General features: G+C 44.9%; 1 protein-coding gene across 1 annotated transcript in view; it reads left to right on the forward strand.

Annotated features, from left to right (window-relative positions):
* Positions 1 to 21,011, forward strand: part of SORL1 (sortilin related receptor 1) — a 121,725-nt gene that overhangs the window by 15,906 nt on the left and 84,808 nt on the right. Inside the window, exons 2-5 of the mRNA XM_054997648.1 lie at positions 10,418 to 10,534; positions 12,898 to 13,023; positions 15,556 to 15,717; positions 17,643 to 17,710. Of these exons, the coding sequence (XP_054853623.1) occupies positions 10,445 to 10,534; positions 12,898 to 13,023; positions 15,556 to 15,717; positions 17,643 to 17,710 (446 nt within the window). The 5' untranslated portion in view covers positions 10,418 to 10,444. The remainder of the gene's footprint in view (positions 1 to 10,417; positions 10,535 to 12,897; positions 13,024 to 15,555; positions 15,718 to 17,642; positions 17,711 to 21,011) is intronic.

Genomic DNA, 21,011 nt, shown 5'->3' on the forward strand with positions numbered 1-21,011 from the left:
AAGTCCATTGGACAGCAGTTGGAGAGCCAAGCTGCAAGACCAGGATGCCTACATTTCCCGCCAAAACTTGAGGGAAGCTGACAAGTGTCCAATCTGTGCCTTTTGTCACTTGTGGTTCTGCTCACAGATGACAAACATCCTCATTTATTTATTTATGTATTTGTAAGCTATGTACAACATATATCTCACCATATATGCCCTGGAGGGTGCTCTAATCAGCTGATAAAAACGTGCTGGTGGTCCCTGGTTCCAGGGAGGCTCACTTGGCCTCAACCAGAGCCGGGGCCTTTTCAGTCCTGGCACCAGCCTAGTGGAACTCTGGGCCAAACTACAAGTGATGCCTGACGCAGGTTGGACACTTGTCAGCTTCCCTCAAGTTTTGATGGGAAATGTAGGCAGCTTGGCGGAATGTTGGACAAGTGACAGTTGAAAAGCCCATTGGACAGCAGTTGGAGAGCCAAGCTGCAAGATCAGGACGCCTACATTTCCCATCAAAACTTGAGGGAAGCTGACAAGTGTCCAACCTGTGTCAGGCGTCACTTGTAGCTTGGCCCTCTGTCAGCTGAATCCCGGGCCCAACGAGATGTACTGTCTTTTAGTTGGGCCTGCAAGACAGAGATGTTCCGCCGGGCATATGGTTGGGGCTGGGCTTTGAGTGAGCCTTCTTGCCGGTCTGTGTGTGTGTGTGGGGGGGTAGTGGAACCCCCACCCCAGTTTTCCCCTGGTAGACCACTGCTGTTCTTTGCCTCCCAGCCCATAGATCTGTTTTATTGGGGCTGGATAATATGGACCATCTTCTAGAGGTGTTTTATGACTGAATTGTATGTCTATTTATGTTTTAATGTAAAATTTTAATGTAAATGGCTCACTTTAAAAACACAATCAAACCATTATTTAAACCGTTAAATGTTAAAAAACATTGAAACCAAATAAAAACACATCATTAAAACCAAAGCTGAGATACCCATAGAAAACCATAAAAACAGCAAATAAAAAACATAGGGGAGGAAGGAGGGATCATTGTGGGAATGCCAGACGAGACAAAAAGGTCTTCATCCGCTGCATAAGATGGTAACAGAAGGGGAGACATGAGTCTCCCTGAGGAGAGAGTTCCAGAGTTTTGAGGCCATGACCGAGAAGGCCATGACCGAGAAGGCTGCTACCTGTCTAATCTCAGACGCTGGGGCACCTAAAGCAGGGCCTCGAGATGACTGAAGTTGTTGGATAGGTTCAGAAAGGAGTAGTAGTATTCGAGAGTGACACCTAGAATGGGTTACACCTAATGTCTCAGGCCAGACCTTCCACCCACCAGTAGCACTTCTGTCCTGTTGGGGTTAAGCTTTATCAGTCTACATCCACTCTAAAACTGCCTCCAAGCACCAGTTGAGGGTATATAGCCATTGTCTCCGAGCACTGGTATTCAGAGATGTATTGCCTTCAGATTTGGCTGTTCTCTTATTCATCATGGCTGGTTGCCATTGATAGACCAAATCTCTGTGAATCTGCATAATTCCTTTTCAAAGCCATCTATGCTTGTGGCCCACTGACTTGGATAGCCCAAGCAAGCTGGATCTCGTCAGATCTCAAAAACTAAGCAGGGTTGACCTTGGTTAATAATTGGAATGGGAGCCTTCCAAAGAAGACCAGGGTTGCAGAGGCAGGCAGTGGCAAATCACCTCTGTTAGTCTCTTTGTCCTGAAAACCCCAGCAGGGGTCATCACACATCAGCTATGACCTGATGGCACTTGCTTGTGGCCATCATTATATCACACAGCACTGAGTTCCACAAGTCATTTGGGCATTGTTCTTTTGTCTGTCCTGAATGGACTCCCCAACAACTTCATTAGTGCCCCAGAGATCTAGTATTACAGGAGAGGGAGAAAATATTCTCTTTATCCACTTTTTCTGCCTTATCCTCAGTTTTATAAACCTCTATTGTCTTGTCTTTTTTGAGCTGAAAAGTCCCAGGCAGTCAGTCATTTTAGAATAAAATTTACTTGTATATTCTATGAGGAAATGGAAGCAGTGGAATGCTGACAGTTAGAAGGTTGTGGTGCACGATGCGTCAGCGCATGAGCAAGCAAACACGTTTTTCTGTACCAATGTCCAAACCTCCATCTGCACCTTAAATCTTTTGCTTTGTGATGAAGCTCTCTTGGCTTTCTTTTCCACTGTGGTCTTTGAAAGGCTTCTGTGTGTTTGTTTGTTGCCGATGCTGCTTTGCGCTGATCTCAGCCTTTTCAGTGTTTTCTGGCACATTGTGTCAGTTTGGATCATCCATATCAGGAGGTTTCTTTTACAAACATGCTCTGACTCGATGACAGTGTAATGGGTGGTTGATTATGAGCTTATATACGTGGATGACATTACTGGAAACTCGGAAACGCTTGCATTGTAATAGAAAGAGAACCTTTAAATATGCACTGCCCCTAAATGCATGAATCTGTTCCTCCCGTTAAGTTGGATCCCAGGCTGTGAAAGACTTGAAAGGGAAAAAAAGCAGCTCCTTGAATGGATGCTCTAATCCAGTGATACTCACTCCATGGCTCAGAGAGAGCCACATTGGCAGTTACCATCCGCCAAAACAGCCATATGACTATTGTCTGCCGTGTGACCACCCCACCAAACACACACATACAATATGATGTAAGCACGCAGGTTTTTTTCCTAAAAAAGATGATGGTACTCATGCTATTTCCTGTCTCAGTCCAAGTCCCGAATGCCCAAGAGATGCCAGTATTCTGTAAAAAAGCACTGGTATACCATTCTGGCACATACCCCCTGAAAACACGGCCTGGATATAATTAATTTTAAATGTGTATGATTATAACTGCTTTAAACTAAGAGCCAGTTTGGTGTAGTGGTTAAGAGCGCAGGACTCTAATCTGGAAAGCCGGGTTTGATTCCCCACTCCTCCCCTTGAAGCCAGCTGGGTGACCTTGGGCTAGTCACAGCTCTCTCAGGGCTCTCTCAGCTCCACCCACCTCACAGGGTGTTTGTTGTTGTGGGGGATAATAATGACATACTTTGTAAACCGCTCTGAGTGGGCATTAAGTTGTCCTGAAGGACGGTATATAAATCGAATGTTGTTGTTGTTATTAATTACCACAGTTCCTCTGAGGTTGTCTCTCCCCACCACTTCTGAATCTTAGCAGGTCTTGTGTTTCTGGAATAAGGGGAACAGCAGGATTTGAGTCCAGCGGCATTTTAGAGACCAAGGGAGGGGGTCTCAAAGAGATGCCTTACTAATGAGCTGGGGACCATCGACTTCACCACTATGTTTCCTTATGTACTATCTGCTGTTCCTATGGACTAGATGTTATTTTAAGTATGACCTTGCTGGGTAGTTCTGTGTTGTCTAATGTCAGTCCTAGAATTTCTTCTGCTCTGTTTCAGCATTTCTTCAACTCTGTATTGGATTTTTGCTAACGTTACGACTTTATTAAACTTGCATTTATTTACCCTGTGGCATTGTTTATTGAAATGTCCTTTATATCAACTGTACTAATCTCACACTATGCAATACGCCTTGAGTCTCAGTGAGAAAGGCAAACTATAGATGACATAAACAAACAAACAAATATTTTCAGGGGAAGGGAAGAAGGGAGCTCTGACTCTCAAAAGCTTACACTCTGAAAATCTTGTTGGTCTCTGAGGTTGCCACTGGATGAAAATCTTGCTGCTCTACTGCAGACCAACACGGCTACCTACCTAAACTATCCTCATGGAGTTAGGGGGTAGCTTTGCAAATCAGACTTATGTCACAAAACAATATGCACGTTTTCAAGTTCTCCAAAACTCTTTATTAGGTTGGATGTTAAAAACGAAAGCTTCCCTGTGTTCAAAGTGCCCTTCAAGTTGAACTTTAGTATTGCAAGTAGAGATGGGCATGATCCAAATTACGAACCAAAGTTCGTCACGAACTGGGCCAGTTCATGGTTCACGAACCAGTGGTTCTTGGGAGCTCATTTCTCACAAATCGCAACGAATTTTAGCCCAGTTTGTATAGTTCATATTTCAGTTCATCACTACAGACAGCCTGGTGCAGATCAATCAGTTTCCTAAGGGCCAAGCTACACATGACGAATGACACTTGAACAGCAAGTGTATTTCTCCCTGTTCACTTGCCCTCTACTCAATCCACTTGCCGTTCAAGTGTCATTCGTCATGTGTAGCTTGGCCCTGAGCAATGGGGCGGGAGATTGGCTCTCTGCAGACCTTCTGCTGACCCAGAAGTGACGTTTTCATGAACCAAACAAACCGGTTTGCGAACTGGCGCAAGTTTGTGAAAGTTCCTAGTTAATAGTTCATGAAACGCAATGAACCATGAACCATATGGTTCTGAATTCCCCAGTTTGTGCCCATCTTTAAGAGAGAGGGTGGTTAGAACCTGTTTCAAGTGCTCAGTGGAAGCCACCTTCCATTCACAATCCCCAACAGGCAGTAGCCTGGCCCAGTTTCCTGAAACACAGAGCAGGGGCCACATGGGGAAATCATGTTCAGAACATCCACTGGTAGCATGCCAAAGAGCTACATGTGGCTCCTGAGAGTGAGCATCACTGCTATAACCTGACTGGAAACCAATAAAACTTTTAAAAGACAGTCTTGATGTATTGACAGCCAACAAGGGAGAGACTGCATTTTTCTACCAGTTGAAACTTCGGATTTGGAACAACCCCATCCAGAGCATGTTACAGGGATCTAGAAGTTGCAGAAACATGGACAGGCATGACAGTCGGCTGAATCCAAATTTGGGGAGGGGGGAGCTTTTTTGTGTGCTAAATGTAGTGAGAAAAGGGGTTCCTGACAGAAACCCCAACCTTAGGCAACAAGGCTGGTTCCAGGAGCATGCAATTTATTGTATGGACCTTTGGGTCAGGGCGCCATCCACTCCCCATGTTTATTTCAAGGATTTGGTTTCATTCTATCACTGGCCGAGCAAAGATTTATCTTTGTCTTAAATTCTTGCTAACGAATGTGACACGGTTTCAGAATTCCTACCACTCACTTCTTTTGCTGAGCCTACCAGTGATTTGTTCTAAAATCATCTTTCTGGTTGAGTGGTGGTGTATTCATGTGTCAATCTCTCCCCTTTTCAACCGGAGAACAGGATTCCCCTGAGCTCATTCAGTGGTCTGCGTTGACCTGACTTGACGGCAGCCGGCCAGCTGGTACTGGATCTGGGACAGACAGACTGCAGATGGAATGAGTGCGTCTTTGTCTAAGCAAATAGGGTTTTTTAAAAAAAAATGCAGATACCAGCATCCCCCAAGAGCTTGTTCAGAATTTGCTTTTGTTTTAGAAAGCAGAGGGACAGGGACTGTAGACTAACAGTGCAATGCTAAGAAGAGTTACTCCAGTCTAAGCCTGTTGCTTTCAATGGGCTTAAACTGGAGTAACCCTTTTTAGGATTGCACTATAATCTATTAGGTACTGTCTGCTAATCTAAATATGCTCCTACTGGTAGTTCGATGTTGCTAAAGATGTCATCTTAATTATTTCTGCTTTAATTTAGAAAGGTTGCATTTATGTTGTTGGCTTTATGTAAGTTTTCAGATTTGTGCCTACTGGTCACCATACCCTGTTGCATCTGTTTTCATTGAATGTCCTAGCTGTTGTTCATACTGTATTTTTGTCTCTGAATGTCATAGCTATTGTTTATATTGTATTCACTTGCTGTATGTAATCCACCTTGGATCTCAGTGAGAAAGGTGGACTATAAATAGAGGAGTTAGCCATGTTAGTCTGTAGTAGCAAAATCGAAAAGAGTCCAGTAGCACCTTTAAGACTAACCAACTTTACTGTAGCATAAGCTTTCGAGAATCACAGTTCTCTTCATCATCTGACGAAGAGAACTGTGATTCTTGAAAGCTTATGCTACAGTAAAGTTGGTTAGTCTTAAAGGTGCTACTGGACTCTTTTCGATAGAAATAAACCACCACCACAATAATAAATCAAATAAAAATGACGAACCTAGTTGGAAGACCAAGTCTTTGCAATGGCCCTCTGATAATAAACATTTGTGACTGTTTTTTGCTCTTACCTTTTGTGATATGCAGGAATAAGTTTGGGTGGTGTTTTATAAGGATTGTATCTAGTCTGTTTAGGAGTATTTTGAAAAGTATGGTTCAGGGAGTGGAAGGAGAGGTCTATTTCTGAGAGCAGGTTAAGAGGGTAGAGAATGGGTGAGGGAAGAAAGAAGCCGAGGGTTGGTGAAGGCCAGGTTGGAGGAAAGAATCAACTTGCAAGAACAGCTTGTCAAGAGACTGTGAGGGACTGGGACTGGGATCTGAATGGGAAAAGTTAATATAATAATATTAACCAATTGAATTGAGGCCAGGAGCTGTTGAGAGGCCAGCAACTGCTGCAGCCCTAGAGAAAGTACAATTGAGGGCTCTATCATACTTCCTATTCGAGATGCATTTTCTGTACAGCAATTCCAATATATTTGCATATATAACTAGGTCAACCAATCACATGGCAAGTACATTATTCTGGATTCCTCCCTGAAGATGGAGGACCAGATCACTGCAGTTGCCAGGTCTTCCTTTTATTATCTTCGGCAGGCCAGGCAGCTTGCCCCTTATTTGTCTCCCCGTGACTTGACTACAGTGGTCCAAGCAATGGTCACCTCTAGGTTGGATTACTGTAACGCGCTCTACGCTGGGCTTCCCATGGGCCTGATCTGGCGGTTACAGCTGGTACAGAATGCAGCAGCGCGGGTCATTGCTGGAGCACTGGTGTGGGAGCATATTACACCGGTGCTACGCCAGCCACATTGGCTGCCAGTGGAGTACTGAATCAGGTTCAAGGTTTTCGTGTTAACCTACAAAGCCCTATGTGGACTGGGACTGATGTATCTGAGGGACCGTCTCTCACCACATGAGCCCTGGAGGACTCTCCGCTCTGGTGGAAATCATCTTTTAAGTGTCCCTGGCCCTAGGGAGGCCCGCCTGGCGTCGACCAGGGCTAGGGCCTTTTCGGTCCTGGCCCCGGCCTGGTGGAATGCTCTGTCTTGCGAAACAAGGGCCTGGCAAGATTTGCTTGCATTTTGCCGGGCCTGTAAGACAGAGCTATTCCGCCAGGCATATGGCTGACGCTGGGCGGTGCCCCCCCCCCGTGGAGGGGGGGATAAACCATCGCCCCTATGCGAACACAGATGCATGTATGAACCGCTATGCAGTATGAACCGTAACATTTAATGCTTTTAAATGTTTTTAAATGTATTATTTAATGCTTTTAAATGTTTTAATGGTGGGTGATATATTTTGTTATCCGCCCTGAGCCTGCGAAAGCGAGGAGGGTGGAATATAAATATAATAAATTAAATTAAATTAAATTAATGAATGATCTAATCATTCCCATTTGGTGTAGTGGTTTGCTAGTTTGGTGTAGTGGTTAAGAGCGAAGGACTCTAATCTGGAGAGCCGGGTTTGATTCCCCACTCCTCCACTTGAAGCCAGCTGGGTGACCTTGGGCTAGTCACAGATCTCTCAGAGCTCTCTCAGCCCCACCCACCTCACAGGGTGTTTTTTTGAGGGGATAATAGTAACATACTTTGTAAACTGCTCTGAGTGGGCATTAAGTTGTCCTGAAGGGCGGTATATAAATCAAATGTTATTATGTTTATTATTTAAATTCTAAGATGTTACTTTCTAACACTGTTCTCAAAACACATCTAGTTTATTCCCAAACACCTTAAGATTTCTCCCTATCCTCAAAGCGGCCAATGTATTACGTTTAGACATCTTCCTGTCTTGGCTGCACACTAATAAGGACTTTTCTTTGGGCTAGGATTCATCTAGGTCCTTGCTACGCTGAGAACCAGTGTGGCTGCTGCAGCTCAGGACCTCTATAGTCATCTAATGTTTTATGACACCCTGGAATATAGGAAAAGAGCCATATAAAGGTACCCCCGCACACCTTAGACCCAGCGTACAGATGCCAAAATGCCAGGGGGAAAGCAACCTGATCAGACTCAGAGGAAATCAAAGGGCCAGCTTAAATGAGCTCAGATTCACAGTGAGGTATAGCTACTCATGCGAGTCATTTTGTAGAAAAAGAGCTGGAGTACCTCATTAGCATAACTCATTAGCATATGCCACACCCCTTGCCATCACCGGAAGTGTGTCATTAGCATAACTGATTTGCATATGCCACACCCCCCTGACATCACCTATTCTGGTTGTTTTGGACCCAGTCCTGGCCATTCAGGGCCAAAATTGGGCCCAAAATGGCAAAAAGGGGCTGAAAATGGCCAAAAGGGGCCCAAAATGGTAAGGAGTGGGCTGCTGATGAACGGGAGAGTGATCTACCACCTGTCAGAGGCCCGATCCAGGCCATTTCGGCCCTAGTCGAGGCCGAAACGGGCCCAAAATGGCCAAGAGCCAGGTGGGCGGGGCCACCTGACATGTCACCTCTTTGGGGAACTGCCAAAACTGCGTTCCTGTGCGTTCCCCCTCGAAATGAGTCCTGGATACTCACTGGGTGACCCTGATGTGTTGCTTCTTTTAGCCTGATTTACTGTGCAAAGAGCTGTTAAGTTAAAATACCACTTTGAGCACTTCGGACGGAAGATGGGATTCAGATATATCGGTGGTTTTGGGGCTGTTCTGTTATCCATGAAGCTTGCCAAGGGTTCTTCAGTGAGCCGGCCATTAAAGGCGGGCAGGAATTCCTTCAAAGTCCCGTGTAGCATATAGGGGCACTGCAGTAGATATGCAAGGGTTCCCAGGGAGACAGCACAGGCTTCCTTCTGGGGTTGTCAGTTTCAGAGATCTTACTTGATTATTTGGGTAAGTGAATCAGTTAATTCACCTGGGAAGCCCCTTGCAAACCACTTGGAATTCCATGATGAAAAACAGGGAGGCTATATATCAGCATAAAGGTTGCGTAACAATTAAATGCTTCGAAAGAAAAAGGTGTTCGATCCTTGATGCAGTTTGGGCATCACTCCAAATCATGGTTTGCACTAACTACAGTTCAGAACCAAAACCATAATTTGAGTTTCCAAGCAGGCAACAGACAAGCTGTGGTTTACAGTTGCTTGTTTGCTTTTGGTCCCACATTCTTTGGGGAATAGAGCAACGGCTGTATGTGTCGTTTGTTGATCCGGATGTCATGCTAAGATGGAGTGGGTAGAAACTGTGCCTTTCAGATCGACCTGGTTTCTGATTCTGGTTGTTTAAAAAACCCCAAATTTACCAATTCTGACAAACCATAGATAATCTTCCTTCTTTATGATTTAGTGTCATGTCTCAACTGAGCCTCCATTTCTTAGATGAGGTACCTGTTTTGTACCCGATGCTGTCTTGGAAGAGGCATTCTCTCCTGCCCTGTGTAGGAGAAGGAGGAATACCTCTTCTAGAAAGCACCTGCCACCCATATGTTTGCCAGTGCTTAAATGAAAAATAACGAATATTTAAATAAAACTCTGTCCGATTCATCTGGATCGCCGTTTTCGTTGATCAAGAGATATTTAATTGATTAATTCACTGCAGTCCTGTGCTTGCTTTCTTGGGAGTAAGCTCCAACTGATACAGTGGGATTTATGTTATGTAAATACGCACAGGCTTGTCTATAAATAATGCCACCTGAATTCATTCACACTATGGTAACGGTCTGCAATTGTTTGCTGTGGCGTAGATGTACAACCTTGAGTTTGTTCATAGTGTTTGGAATGTTTCATGTGCCTCAGTACTAGAACCTGTTTCTAAACAGCTGATGGCAGTTTTTTAAAAAAAGAATTCAATAGTAAATGGTGGATTTTTTCTTACTGCAAATAAGGCAGTCTTGCAGGAAATATGAGTGTCTTGTACCTAAGAAATGTTCTATCGTTGCAAGCGTTCATCTTCCACATAATGAAACAGGCACTGAATTGATTCATGGGGCATCATCTCTATCCGATGATGCAGAAATTCTTCACACTGTGCACCATTAACTTGTGGAACTCACTGCCACAGGGTTGGGGGGCACCCCAGGAAGAGGCTTTTGCCCCTGTGCCTTTTGGGCCTTCCAGAGGCATCTGATTGGCCACTGGGTGAAACAGAATACTGGCCTAGAAGAACCTCCTGTCTGACCCAGGAAGGCTCTTAAGTTTTCATGGACTGCCAGAGAGCCAGAAAGCTGAAGAAGCAGAGTGAAATTGTCAGTGGGAGAAACTCTTATTATTATTATTCTTTTTAACCAAACAGAAACTTCTGAGTCAAACGCCAGATGAATTCTTCCCTTTGTGAATATAAGTATCCATCGTCTGCTCCCTGCCTCTTTGATTGGCTTGCAGAAGAGAAAGAAGCAAGGAAAATAATGCTTTGTAGAAACATTGCCCGTATCTCTTTGCCATCTCTGCACCGCTGTGCCATGTATTTTTAAAATGTTTTTAATTTTTTCAGAATTCCTTCTTTCTGCCCCCTTCTAGGTTAGCTTGAACGATTCACACAACCAGATGGTGGTCCACTGGGCTGGAGAGAAGAGCAACGTGATCGTGGCTCTGGCCAGAGACAGCTTAGCCTTGCTGGGACCCAAGCTAAGTGATGTAAGTATGAGCGTTTATCGGTTTTCAGGAGGGGCCGGTGGAGGGGAGAATCACAGCGGGTCACTTGAATCGAGTTGCTAACGGCTGTTCCTTTCTGCATCAAAAGTCTAGTGATTTAGTTCAGACGTCTTGTAAAACCATGGTTTATTTTAACTACAGTTTGGTTTCGAAAGCAGGATTCATCTCACAGATGATCGTTCACCGTCCGAATTTACCTTGATGAGTGCTGCTTTCATTTCCTTCTCTCTCTTGCGGTGGGCATTGCGAGGCAACAGGCCAGGATTAAACCAGGATATCTTACGATTGCAAAAAAGCCGTAGTTAAGACTAATTGTGGTTAATAAACCAAACTTAGATCCTGGTTTGACAGGCCCTGACTAAACATAGCTAGTGGAATGGCCTGGATTTCAGACAGTCACGATAACCACAGTTAGTTTAATTAAACCAGGGTTTTGCTCAATGTTGGAACTGAGCCAGAAATCACACTAGCATTTATACAGCACTTTCTGTCCCACCGTACTTCCCATACTGCCTTTTTATTTTTGAACAGAAAGGTGGCATATAAATTGTGTTAAGCAAATACACCATTGCAGAAACTCTGAGAGGTGGGCCAGGATTCTTAACCCCGTATTGTGGATGTAGGGGCCAGTGCTGAGACAGGATGGTGTAGTGGTTAAGTGAACTGGATTTGATTCCCCACTCCTCCGCTTGAAGCCAGCTGGGTGACCTTGGGTCAGTCACAGCTCTCTCAGAGCTCTCTCAGCCCCACCTACCTCACAAGGTGATTGTCGTGAGAATAATAATAACACACTTTGTAAACTGTTCTGAGTGGGTGTTAAGTTGTCCTGAAGGGCAGTATATAAAAAGAATATTGTTGTTATTGTTATTGTTATTGTTATTGCCTAAAGCTGCCAAGTAGCACGGGCAAGATTGGAACCAGCAGCCTCCCAGTTCACAGCTCACTCTCTTACACTGCAGCCAGCCTGTGCAGAGTTACTCCAGTCTAAACCCATTGAAATCACTGGGCTGAGACTGGAATAACCCTCAATAAGGATTACCCTGTTACTTGGTCAGCTATGTCAGCTCCTGATGGAGTACTCTGATTGCCTTTTGAGCTTTGCTATTATTGCATAGAGGTTTTCCATGAAACTAGACGTGACATTAATGTATGCAAGCAGCTACAGTTGTGTATTCCCTTTTCTTGGGAAAGAGAGTTTGTTCCCAGCATTTCCAGCAGTGTCTCCTGTGAGTGTCTACTCTCCCTTCTCCTTAGCAACCAGGTACGTTGCTGCATCTTGGGATATGGTCCCAAGATGCAAGGAAGTTAGTGATGTTTGCCAAGGTGTTCAATTAGATTATCGCTTTGGAAACAAGTTTCTTAATTTGATGCTGCATTGGGGTACCACCTTGTAAGAAATTAGCCAGGAGGGGAAGAATTCCTACTCCTTGCCCTGCTAGCTCTCTCTCCCACTGTCCCATTTCCCCCTTGCTGTCAAGCTGAACAGCTGCCATAGTCTGGAGCAGCGGTCGCCAACGTGGTGACATGGTGCCCGCTGACACCTTTCCTAGCACCCATCAAGTGCTTTTAGAAAGCGATGTGGCCTTTTGCCCCGCAAGGCTTCTGATTGGCCATTGGAGAGCTGATTGGCTGTGTGCATTTTTTAAAAAATGTTTCTTCAGTAGCAGCTGTCAGCACAGCACAAGGATCTTCACTGTGTGACAGCAGGTCAACTGCAGCAGCCATTGCGTGGAAGGCGCTGCTTCTTGTACCAGCCGTTTTATGGCTGTGCCCACCACACTGTGTCAGAATTCCAAAGATGCCCACAGGTTCAAAAAGGTTGGGGCCTCTAATCTGGACTGTTTCCTAAAAAATGAGAGCCAGTTTGGTGTAGTGGTTAAGAGCATGGGACTCTAATCTGGAGAACTGGGTTTGATTCCTCACTCCTCCGCCTGAAGCCAGCTGAGTGACCTTGGGTCAGTCACAGCTTCTAGCTCTCTCAGCCCCACCCGCCTCCCAGGGTATTTTGTTGTGGGGATAATAATAACATACTTTGTAACCACTCTGAGTGGGTGTTAAGTCATCCTGAAGGGTGGTATATAAATCGAATGTTGTTGTTGTTATTGTTGTTGTTGTTGTTTTTGTTGTTGTTATTATAAATAATGAAGAAGCTCTCGTGGCTTCAATTTTAAGAAGGCAACTCCCATAATTACCCTGTAATGCAGAAACCCAGTGCAGTGCTATGGCTTGTTGCTGTTGTAGCACGGAGTTGTCAACGTCTCAAGTTTTGTTTTTTTTTAAAGGTGGTGTAATGACTTGCGAAGCCAGACCTTTTGATTTGTAACGCCGACCTCTTTCCTTGCTAGGTTTACGTGTCCTACGATTATGGGAAAACATTTAAAAAGATATCGGACAGATTCGGTTTTGGCCCAGGGAACACCAGCCAAGTCGTGATTACCCAATTCTATCACAGTCCAGCAGACAATCAAAGGGTAAGAAATGAAAATGCTTGAATGAATAAACAAAGGATTTATGCTCTAGTTTGAAGTACGAGGTATTCTGTATATTTGCCAGATTCTGTTTGGGAGTTTAAATGTAAGAGTTTTGGCAGGTTAGAAAATATTGATGTATTGTCGAAGGCTTTCACGGCCGGAGAACGATGGTTGTTGTGGGTTTTCCGGGCTGTATTGCCGTGGTCTTGGCATTGTAGTTCCTGAAAATATTCTTTGAAAATACTTTTAAGATCTTGTAACTATTTGCCATTTTCTCTATAAAGTCTGGTGCTGGGTTTTCCCATGGTAGTTTATGCTTTGTTTCTGATGCTGGTCACACTAGCCATCTCCCCGTTAGGTATCACATGGAGAATGGGGTGATGTCACACTGCTACGTCCGGTGTAATCCTGTCCTGGACATTGGTAAACAAAATCATAACCAGTTAAATTTGGCTAAATAAGTAACAGCTATTGAGTCGGAAGACAATACAAATGAACGTGTGACCGATTTTGCAAGGAAAGTTGAAAAAATTTGCTTTGGCATTGCCTGTGGAAAAATAATGAATAATTTTGGCTGGGTCCTAGATTTAAATCCTTCTTGAAAACACGCACCTCTTTGGGACAGAGTTAGACATCACAATGAACTCACTGCTGAAAATAGACACTGAGTGTAGAGTTCTCCCGTATCTGTAAACATCTAGTATAACTTACTTGCAAATAAGTACTTACTTGTTCTAGAATCACGATTCTGTTTCCCAGGTAGTGTTGGTGAGTGGGGCAGAGGAAACCATTACCACAATGACACCAGAAATAAGTTCTTCTGGATTTCAGTAACCAGATGCAGTGTGGACGGGAGCATTACGCACAGCTTCCATTTTTGGCAGGAGCCATGTGTTTCCTTTTATTGTCATATTCCACCCTGATATAAGCCTGCTATCAGTGGTGTTAATTTTGTTTAGAAACTGTTACTTGGGATTTCTTGTTGATCGAGAAAATTGACAGAGCAGCTTCCAAGGAGAGGGGAAAAAAATAACGAGGAACCAAATCGTGCATGGATGTACTTCTCTCTCTCTCACAGACAAGATGATTGTCTGCTCTGTACATTTCTGAAGATGTAAAACACCCAGAAGTGCTTTCCTCACTGTCTATTGGGGAGTAAGCGAGGCTGGAGCATGGCTTGAAACATGCCTCCTCATGTTGGTTGCCTGCTCTTGAAGGGGAGAGGCCCATGCCCTACTGATTCCCGAAAGTGGACACTCTGTGACCCATCAACCCACTTCTGCCAATATGTCAATCAGGTCTCTGTCGAAGAGAACTGCATCTGACGAAGAGTGCTGTGGTTCTTGAAAGCTTATGCTACAATAAAGTAGGTTAGTCTTAAAGGTACTGCTGGACTCTACTATTTTGCTACAACAGAGTAACATGACCAACTCCTCTGGATCTATAACCAGGGCTCTGTTTTCCAGCGTACAGTCTGTCTTTTTAAAAGAATGCTCATGGGTTTCTCGCTGTGTTTTGGGGAACTCTGAGGTTTATTGGGAGATTATCAGGGTTTCCTCAGAAGATTGAGTGACACCACTGGTTTTCTCCAACAATGGGAAGATGTTGGATAATAATGTTGTGCATCTACAGCACATTCTCTTGCAATCCCTACAACAATCTTTAAAGGAAGGCCAGTATTTTTATCTCCGTATAAGAGAGCATGGAATGGGCATGCTGTCAGTTTGTGTGGGGCAATGGTGAGATTCAGCTAAGATTCAGCAAGCCTGGCCCGTGTCCCCTGGGTGTATGCTTGGCGCTGTGCCCCGAATCCCATATTGGTGCGAGTGGGGGCCCAGATTGTCCTGAAACGTGCTGCAAGTCTGAAGTCAGGGCTTTTTCCCACTGGAATGCGGTGGAACGGAGTTCCGGCACCTCTTGAAAATGGTCACATGGCTGGTGGCCCCGCCCCCTGATCTCCAGACAGAGGGGAGTTGAGATTGCCCTCTGTGCCACGCGGTGGCTCCCCTTTGTCTAGAGATCAGGGAGCGGGGCCACCAGCCATGTGATCATTTTCACTGAGGGCGATTTAAACTTTTAAAAACTCCCCCCTTGTTCCAGCTGATCCAAAGTGACGTCTTTGTGCGGTCCTGGAAGCGTGCGCGCACTTTGCGCGTGCATATGTTGTACCATGGGCGCCACCTTCCACCAGCAGTTGCCCCTTGTGCTGGCAACCCACTGAGTTCCACCACCCCTTTTCCCAGAAAAAAAGCCCTGTCTGAAGTAATCAGTGAAGCAAGGACATTCTGTATACCATTTTTTTACACAGCATGCAGGGATCCTTTGTTTAGAGATTTGTGGTGCATGTTGAAAATCCATGGACCGTGACCACAGGAACAAGCAGAAAAGTTAATGGGGGAGGAAAAAAACCCTTCTTTGTCCCAACTTCCACTTCTCGCGTCTTTCCCATCCTGAATGTTCTAAAAAGATTTGTTTGCCATTTATGGCTTGCTTAAGTGACTTCCCTTTCTTTCCTGCTCTCTCTTTCTCCAGTATATCTTCATCAACGCTTCCACCCAGTACCTCTGGCTCACCATGGACTTCTGCAACACCCTTCAGGGCTTCTCTATTCCGTTCAGAGCAGCAGACCTGCTGTTGCACAGCCGGATTCCAGACCTGATCTTGGGGTTTGATAGGTTTCATCCCAACAAACAGGTGAGTTGGCTTGTTAGGGATACCAATGCTGAATGTTCATTGGTGCTGCTTCCTTGACAAGCAGCTAGGTAACCATTTCCCATCTATTCCCTGTGGGTCCCAACGTGTTCTCTCAAATACTGAAGTTCATAATCAGGTGCCTATCAGTAGAGTAGTAAAACATGGAAACCCACAGACAAGAGAGCTTTTCCCCCATCCTTGGGGTGTGCAAAATACGCTCTTTGTAAGTGATCAAAACAAACAATAATTCCAAATTGCCTTCTGCAAAATGGTGTGCTATAGGAAGCATGGGATGTTTATCGCAGTGGCGCTTAAACCGCTCACCAATTTGGTTTGACAAACTGTTTGCCTGTGTTAGAACAGTTCAGATATGTTTGAGTGTGCAAAACCCCAATTGTGTATACATGATTGTGTATTGCTTTGGATGAAAGGGCGTAAAAATGTGCCATATTATCCTATCATGACAGAAGATGTTGAGCGAAATGTCACAGAAGAGAAAGAGAAACACAGCTGCCATTTCCAGCAGCAACCACATATATTGGGTAATCTGTAGCTCCAGCCTCGGGGTGAGTGGTAGAAGAGCTTTCACAGACTCTTGCAGTGCGCGTGTGCACAGCAGAGCACAGCAGAGCGAATTGTCCAATAATCAGTGGCAACTTCTCTGAGCCTTGATTGGTGGGGGTTTTTTTTCCTGTGGAAAAAAAGGCCTCCGGCAACTCTGCTTCTCTTCTGTCCAACCTCATTGTCAGTGAGGCCGTTAAAATAAGAAAATAGGCCAACTGCTTTCCAGCAAGAAGCGTGCCTTTGTCCCTCTCTCGGCCCGGTAGCTGTTCACATTATTCTCACGCTGGCGCTTGAAAGGAGAAGGAACTGAGAGGCTAAGAAATGCCAGACAGTTAGCAGACGGCGCTGGCTCGCCGTTTGGCAGCGATGCCCGTGTTTGTCTTGGATGGTCACATACCAGCACAGTGCTGGTTTCTTCCCTCAGAGTTCAGATATTTGCTATGTCATAATTGGTGGATGGTTCATGCTGTAGCGGTGAAGAGACATGGAGACAATTTCTCATCTTTCATGCCCAGTCCTCTTTGTAGCATTTAAAGCTGATCATTATCCGTAGCAGCAGCAGAGAGAAGGAATTGCATGCAGAAGGTTCCTAGTTTGTCCACCAGTTAAAGGCTTTCAAGTAGCAGGTGGTGGGCAAAGGCCTTTCTCTTCCCACAGACGGTGGTGAGCCGCTAGCAGTCAGAATAGAGTATTGACGTAGATGGTCTTACTCAGGGCTTTTTTTCCGGGAAAAGAGGTGGTGGAAATCAGTGGGTTGCCCTTGGAGAAAATGGTCACATGGCTGGTGGCCCCGCCCCCTGATCTCCAGACAGAGGGGAGTTTAGATTGCCCTCCACACTGCTGCAGCGTGGAGACCAGGGGGCGGGGCCACCATCCATGTGACCATTTTCAAGAGGTTCCAGAACTCTGTTCCACCACGTTCCAGCTGAAAAAAAGCCCTGGTCTTACTCAGGATAAGATAGAGCCAAGCTACAAGTGACGCCTTACACAGGCTGGACACTTGTCAGCTTCCCTCAAGTTTTGATGGGAAATGTAGGCATCCTGGTTTTATAGCTTGGCTCTCCATTACAGCTGCAAGACCAGGATGCCTACATTTCCCATCAAAACTTGAGGGAAGCTGACAAGTGTCCAACCTGTGTCAGGCGTCACTTGTAGCTTGGTTCATAGTTTCATATGTTGAATTAAAGGTGACTTGGGAAATCACAACCATTTTAACACCACATTCCACACTGACTTTCTAACACCTACTACGGTCCTCTAATGTGGGTCACTGGCCCTCTTGCTATGTTCAGATCACCCACCCAGCCTGGTTTGGCCAAGGTTAGAATCTCAGCATCTGTCTCTCTATTCTGATTTCACAGCTCTGGAAGTCAGATGACTTTGGACAGACATGGATAATGATTCATGAACACGTGAAATCATTTTCTTGGTAAGTTGTGGAATTCTTTACAACCGTGGGAGTGGGGTGGGGCGGACACAACAGCTCAGAGACACAACCTTTTTCTCCTTTGACTCCCTGCGCAGCCATTGCCTGGTGATCTGCATGTTTTCTAAAATAAGAATTTTGGACTCTGTTACTTTAGATTCAAGATGCGTGTCTCGTATTTTTGGATAGTCCCTTTCCCATAAAAATGGCTCAATTTCTTTATAGCAGTGAGGGCTAGAAACTTATTTGTTAGATGTATATCCTGCTCTCTCCCCATAGTGTTCCTGATTTAAGGTTACCAACTTCCAGGCGGGGCCTGGAGATCTCCCGGAATTTTAACTGATTTCCAGACTGCAGAGATCAGTTCACCTGTACAAATCGGCTGCTTTGGAAGGTGGAAGAAGTAGTGACTATTTTTTCTTTCTCCTGGCTGGAGAGTTTTAGGAAAAATCCACCTTTAACACACCCGGATGTCTCCTGGTTCCATACCAGTTTAGCAGTTACACCGATCTGACACCCGCAGGACAGGTCACCAGCATATCTCCAAATATGGCAGCATGGATTTGGAATAAGCTGCTGTGCCTCTGGAGATCCGGCAGCATAGTGTTTAGTCATCCTGTTAAACTCTTTTGAGCCCGGGCTTAAGAAGGGGCTGTAAAATTCCTGTTTGAAGTCTTGCTTTGGCCAAAAATTCATGGCCTCGGGGAAGCTGGTATCTTCCAACCTCATCTGTAATATGGGAAAATACTTCTGTGTACAACTAGTGATTAAAATGTGGAATTCACTGCCAGAGGATGTAGTGATAGCCATAGGCAGGGCTTTTTTTCAGGGGGGATGCAATGGAACGGAGTTCCGGAACCTCTTGAAAATGGTCACATGGCTGGTGGCCCCGCTCCTGATCTCCAGACAGAGAGGAGTTCAGATTGCCCTCTGCGCCGCTCGGCGGCGTGGAGGGCAATCTAAACTCCCCTCTGTCTGGAGATCAGGGGGCGGGGCCACCAGCCATGTGACAATTTTCTCCGAGGGCAACCCACTGAGTTCCACCACCTCTTTCCCCCCCAAAAACCCTGGCCACAGGCATAGAGAGCTTTAAAAGGGAATTAAAAACTAGAGGGGAAAAGGGCTCGTCCGGATCCAGAAACACTGTTCACAGCTACAAAAACTACCGGAGGTGGATTTAATGCAAAGTGCCAGAGTGCTATAGTTTTAAAATCAAAAAGAGTCCAGTAGCACCTTTAAGACTAACCAATTTTATTATAGCATAAGCTTTCGAGAATCAAGTTCTCTTCGTCAGATGCCTGATCAAAACTGGGCAGATACAGAAGAGGAGGGGGAAAGAGAGAGAAAAAAGGGAGGGGGCATAAATCACAAGAAGGCAGAATGCAATTAGCATGGAGGCTATCAAAACATTCCTTTGCTTGGAAATGTAAACATTTCCTTTTGGTGTGCAGTCAGTTTGTAGCAGTGAAGGTATCCAATTCCTATGTAGTATAAGCCTTCGATGACCACAGCTCTCCCTGCCAGCTGCATCTGACAAAGAGAACTGTGGTCCCCGAAAGCCCACACCAGGCGTCACTGGGCTCCCCCAGATCACGCCTCTGTAAAGAGAATCAAAAGTCCAACCGAATGTTACAATTCTATACCAATTGGACTTTTGTATGGAATTTGATCAATTTATGGGAAACTTTTGTATGATATTTATTGTGTATTTCATTGTGATATTGATTGGTATTTAAAACGAAAGCGTTTTGTTACTTTTCACAGATAAATAATATCTATATTTAAATATTTATGCATGTTTGTATGTATTAATTCCACCTCCGGTAGTTTTTGTAGTTGTGAACATTGTTAAAAGGGGATTCGGCAGATTCCCCTTTTTCGGTCCTGGCCCCAGCCTGGTGGAACGCTCTGTCTTATGAGACCAGGGCCCGGCAAGACTTGCTAGCATTTCGCCGGGCCTGTAAGACGGAGCTGTTCCGCCAGGCATATGGTTGATGCTAGGCGGTGCCCCCCCCCCAGTCGGGGGGGGATATAAACCATATGCCGTCCCATCCAATGTCACCCTCCATCTCTCACATGCTGTTCTGGGAAAAACTGCTTTATGGATCGTCTAAATTATGTGCTGCTATGTCTCCCTGTTTTATATGTATATTTATATGCTGCTGTTATGTCTCCCTGTGTTTATATATATATGTGTGTGTGTGTGTGTAATTTTAATGATAGTATGTAGTATTTTATAATTTTAATGATACTTGATGCATGTAATGTGTTTTAAGTTGTATTGTGATCCGCCCTGAGCCCGCTGTTGTGGGGAGGGTGGAGTATAAATCCAATAAATTAAATTAAATTAAATTCATGGAGGAGAAGCCTATCAGTGGCTGCAAGGCATGGCCAGTAAAGGGAACCTCCAGATTAAGAGGCAGTCAATCTCAGAATCCCGGTGCTAGGAGGCTGCTTTAGAGAAAGGCTCTCATGCATGCCAGCAGACCTGCCAATATTGTGTTACGTATCTTGTGGTGATCATAACTGTTTGCTAAGGCCCTATTCAGTATTTTGTATAAATCATCTGAGAGTGTGTAAACTGCTAACTTACAATGCACTGAGCCAGTGGGGCTGTCTATCTATTGAAAGTATTTCCTTTCACTTCTGTAGCAAGTGTCCTTGGAAGCAAGCTGCGGGCAGCGAGCAATGTATCTTTTCTCAGAGCCTGCGATGATTTCATTCTGTGCTCTGTCTAGCCTAAACTAATCAGGTCCCACGTAACTCTTTGGGGTTTCGCGCCAGAATGTCAACGGACCTGAAGGGCGGGAAGTTTCCCTATAATTAGTAGTGCTCTCTTTTGAATAGTCACTTCTGCCAATTGCTACCTTTGTGTAAACACCCTGAACTGTACGACTCTCTAATAAAGTTGCTTCAACTGGAACAGCTGTGTGTGAACCGTGGAGAACTTGAAGGGACCTAACTGCCAGGGACCGACATTGGCCTTGGCTTTCATACTCTGTTTTTGGCCCTCTGGAGTAACTTGTTTGCTACTGTGTGAGACAGCATGCGGAACTAGATGGATTACTGGTCTAAGCCAGCGGGGCTCTTCGTATGTTCTTACGACAAGATTAGTGGTCTTCCTTTCCGGCTGTCGTAAAGAGTACTTACTTAGATAACAAATCTGGATATGAAGCTTCCTGAGTACGTAAATGCTAAAGCAAGGGCTGTATTTTAGTAGCAGAGCAATTTTTTTTTTCTGCAAAAAGTCCTGGATTCAGTAACCAGAATTTCCAGTTAAAAGGATAAGAAGTAGCAGAGCTAA

This window comes from Eublepharis macularius, chromosome 14 (genome assembly GCF_028583425.1).
Source record: "Eublepharis macularius isolate TG4126 chromosome 14, MPM_Emac_v1.0, whole genome shotgun sequence".
NCBI lineage: Eukaryota > Metazoa > Chordata > Lepidosauria > Squamata > Eublepharidae > Eublepharis > Eublepharis macularius.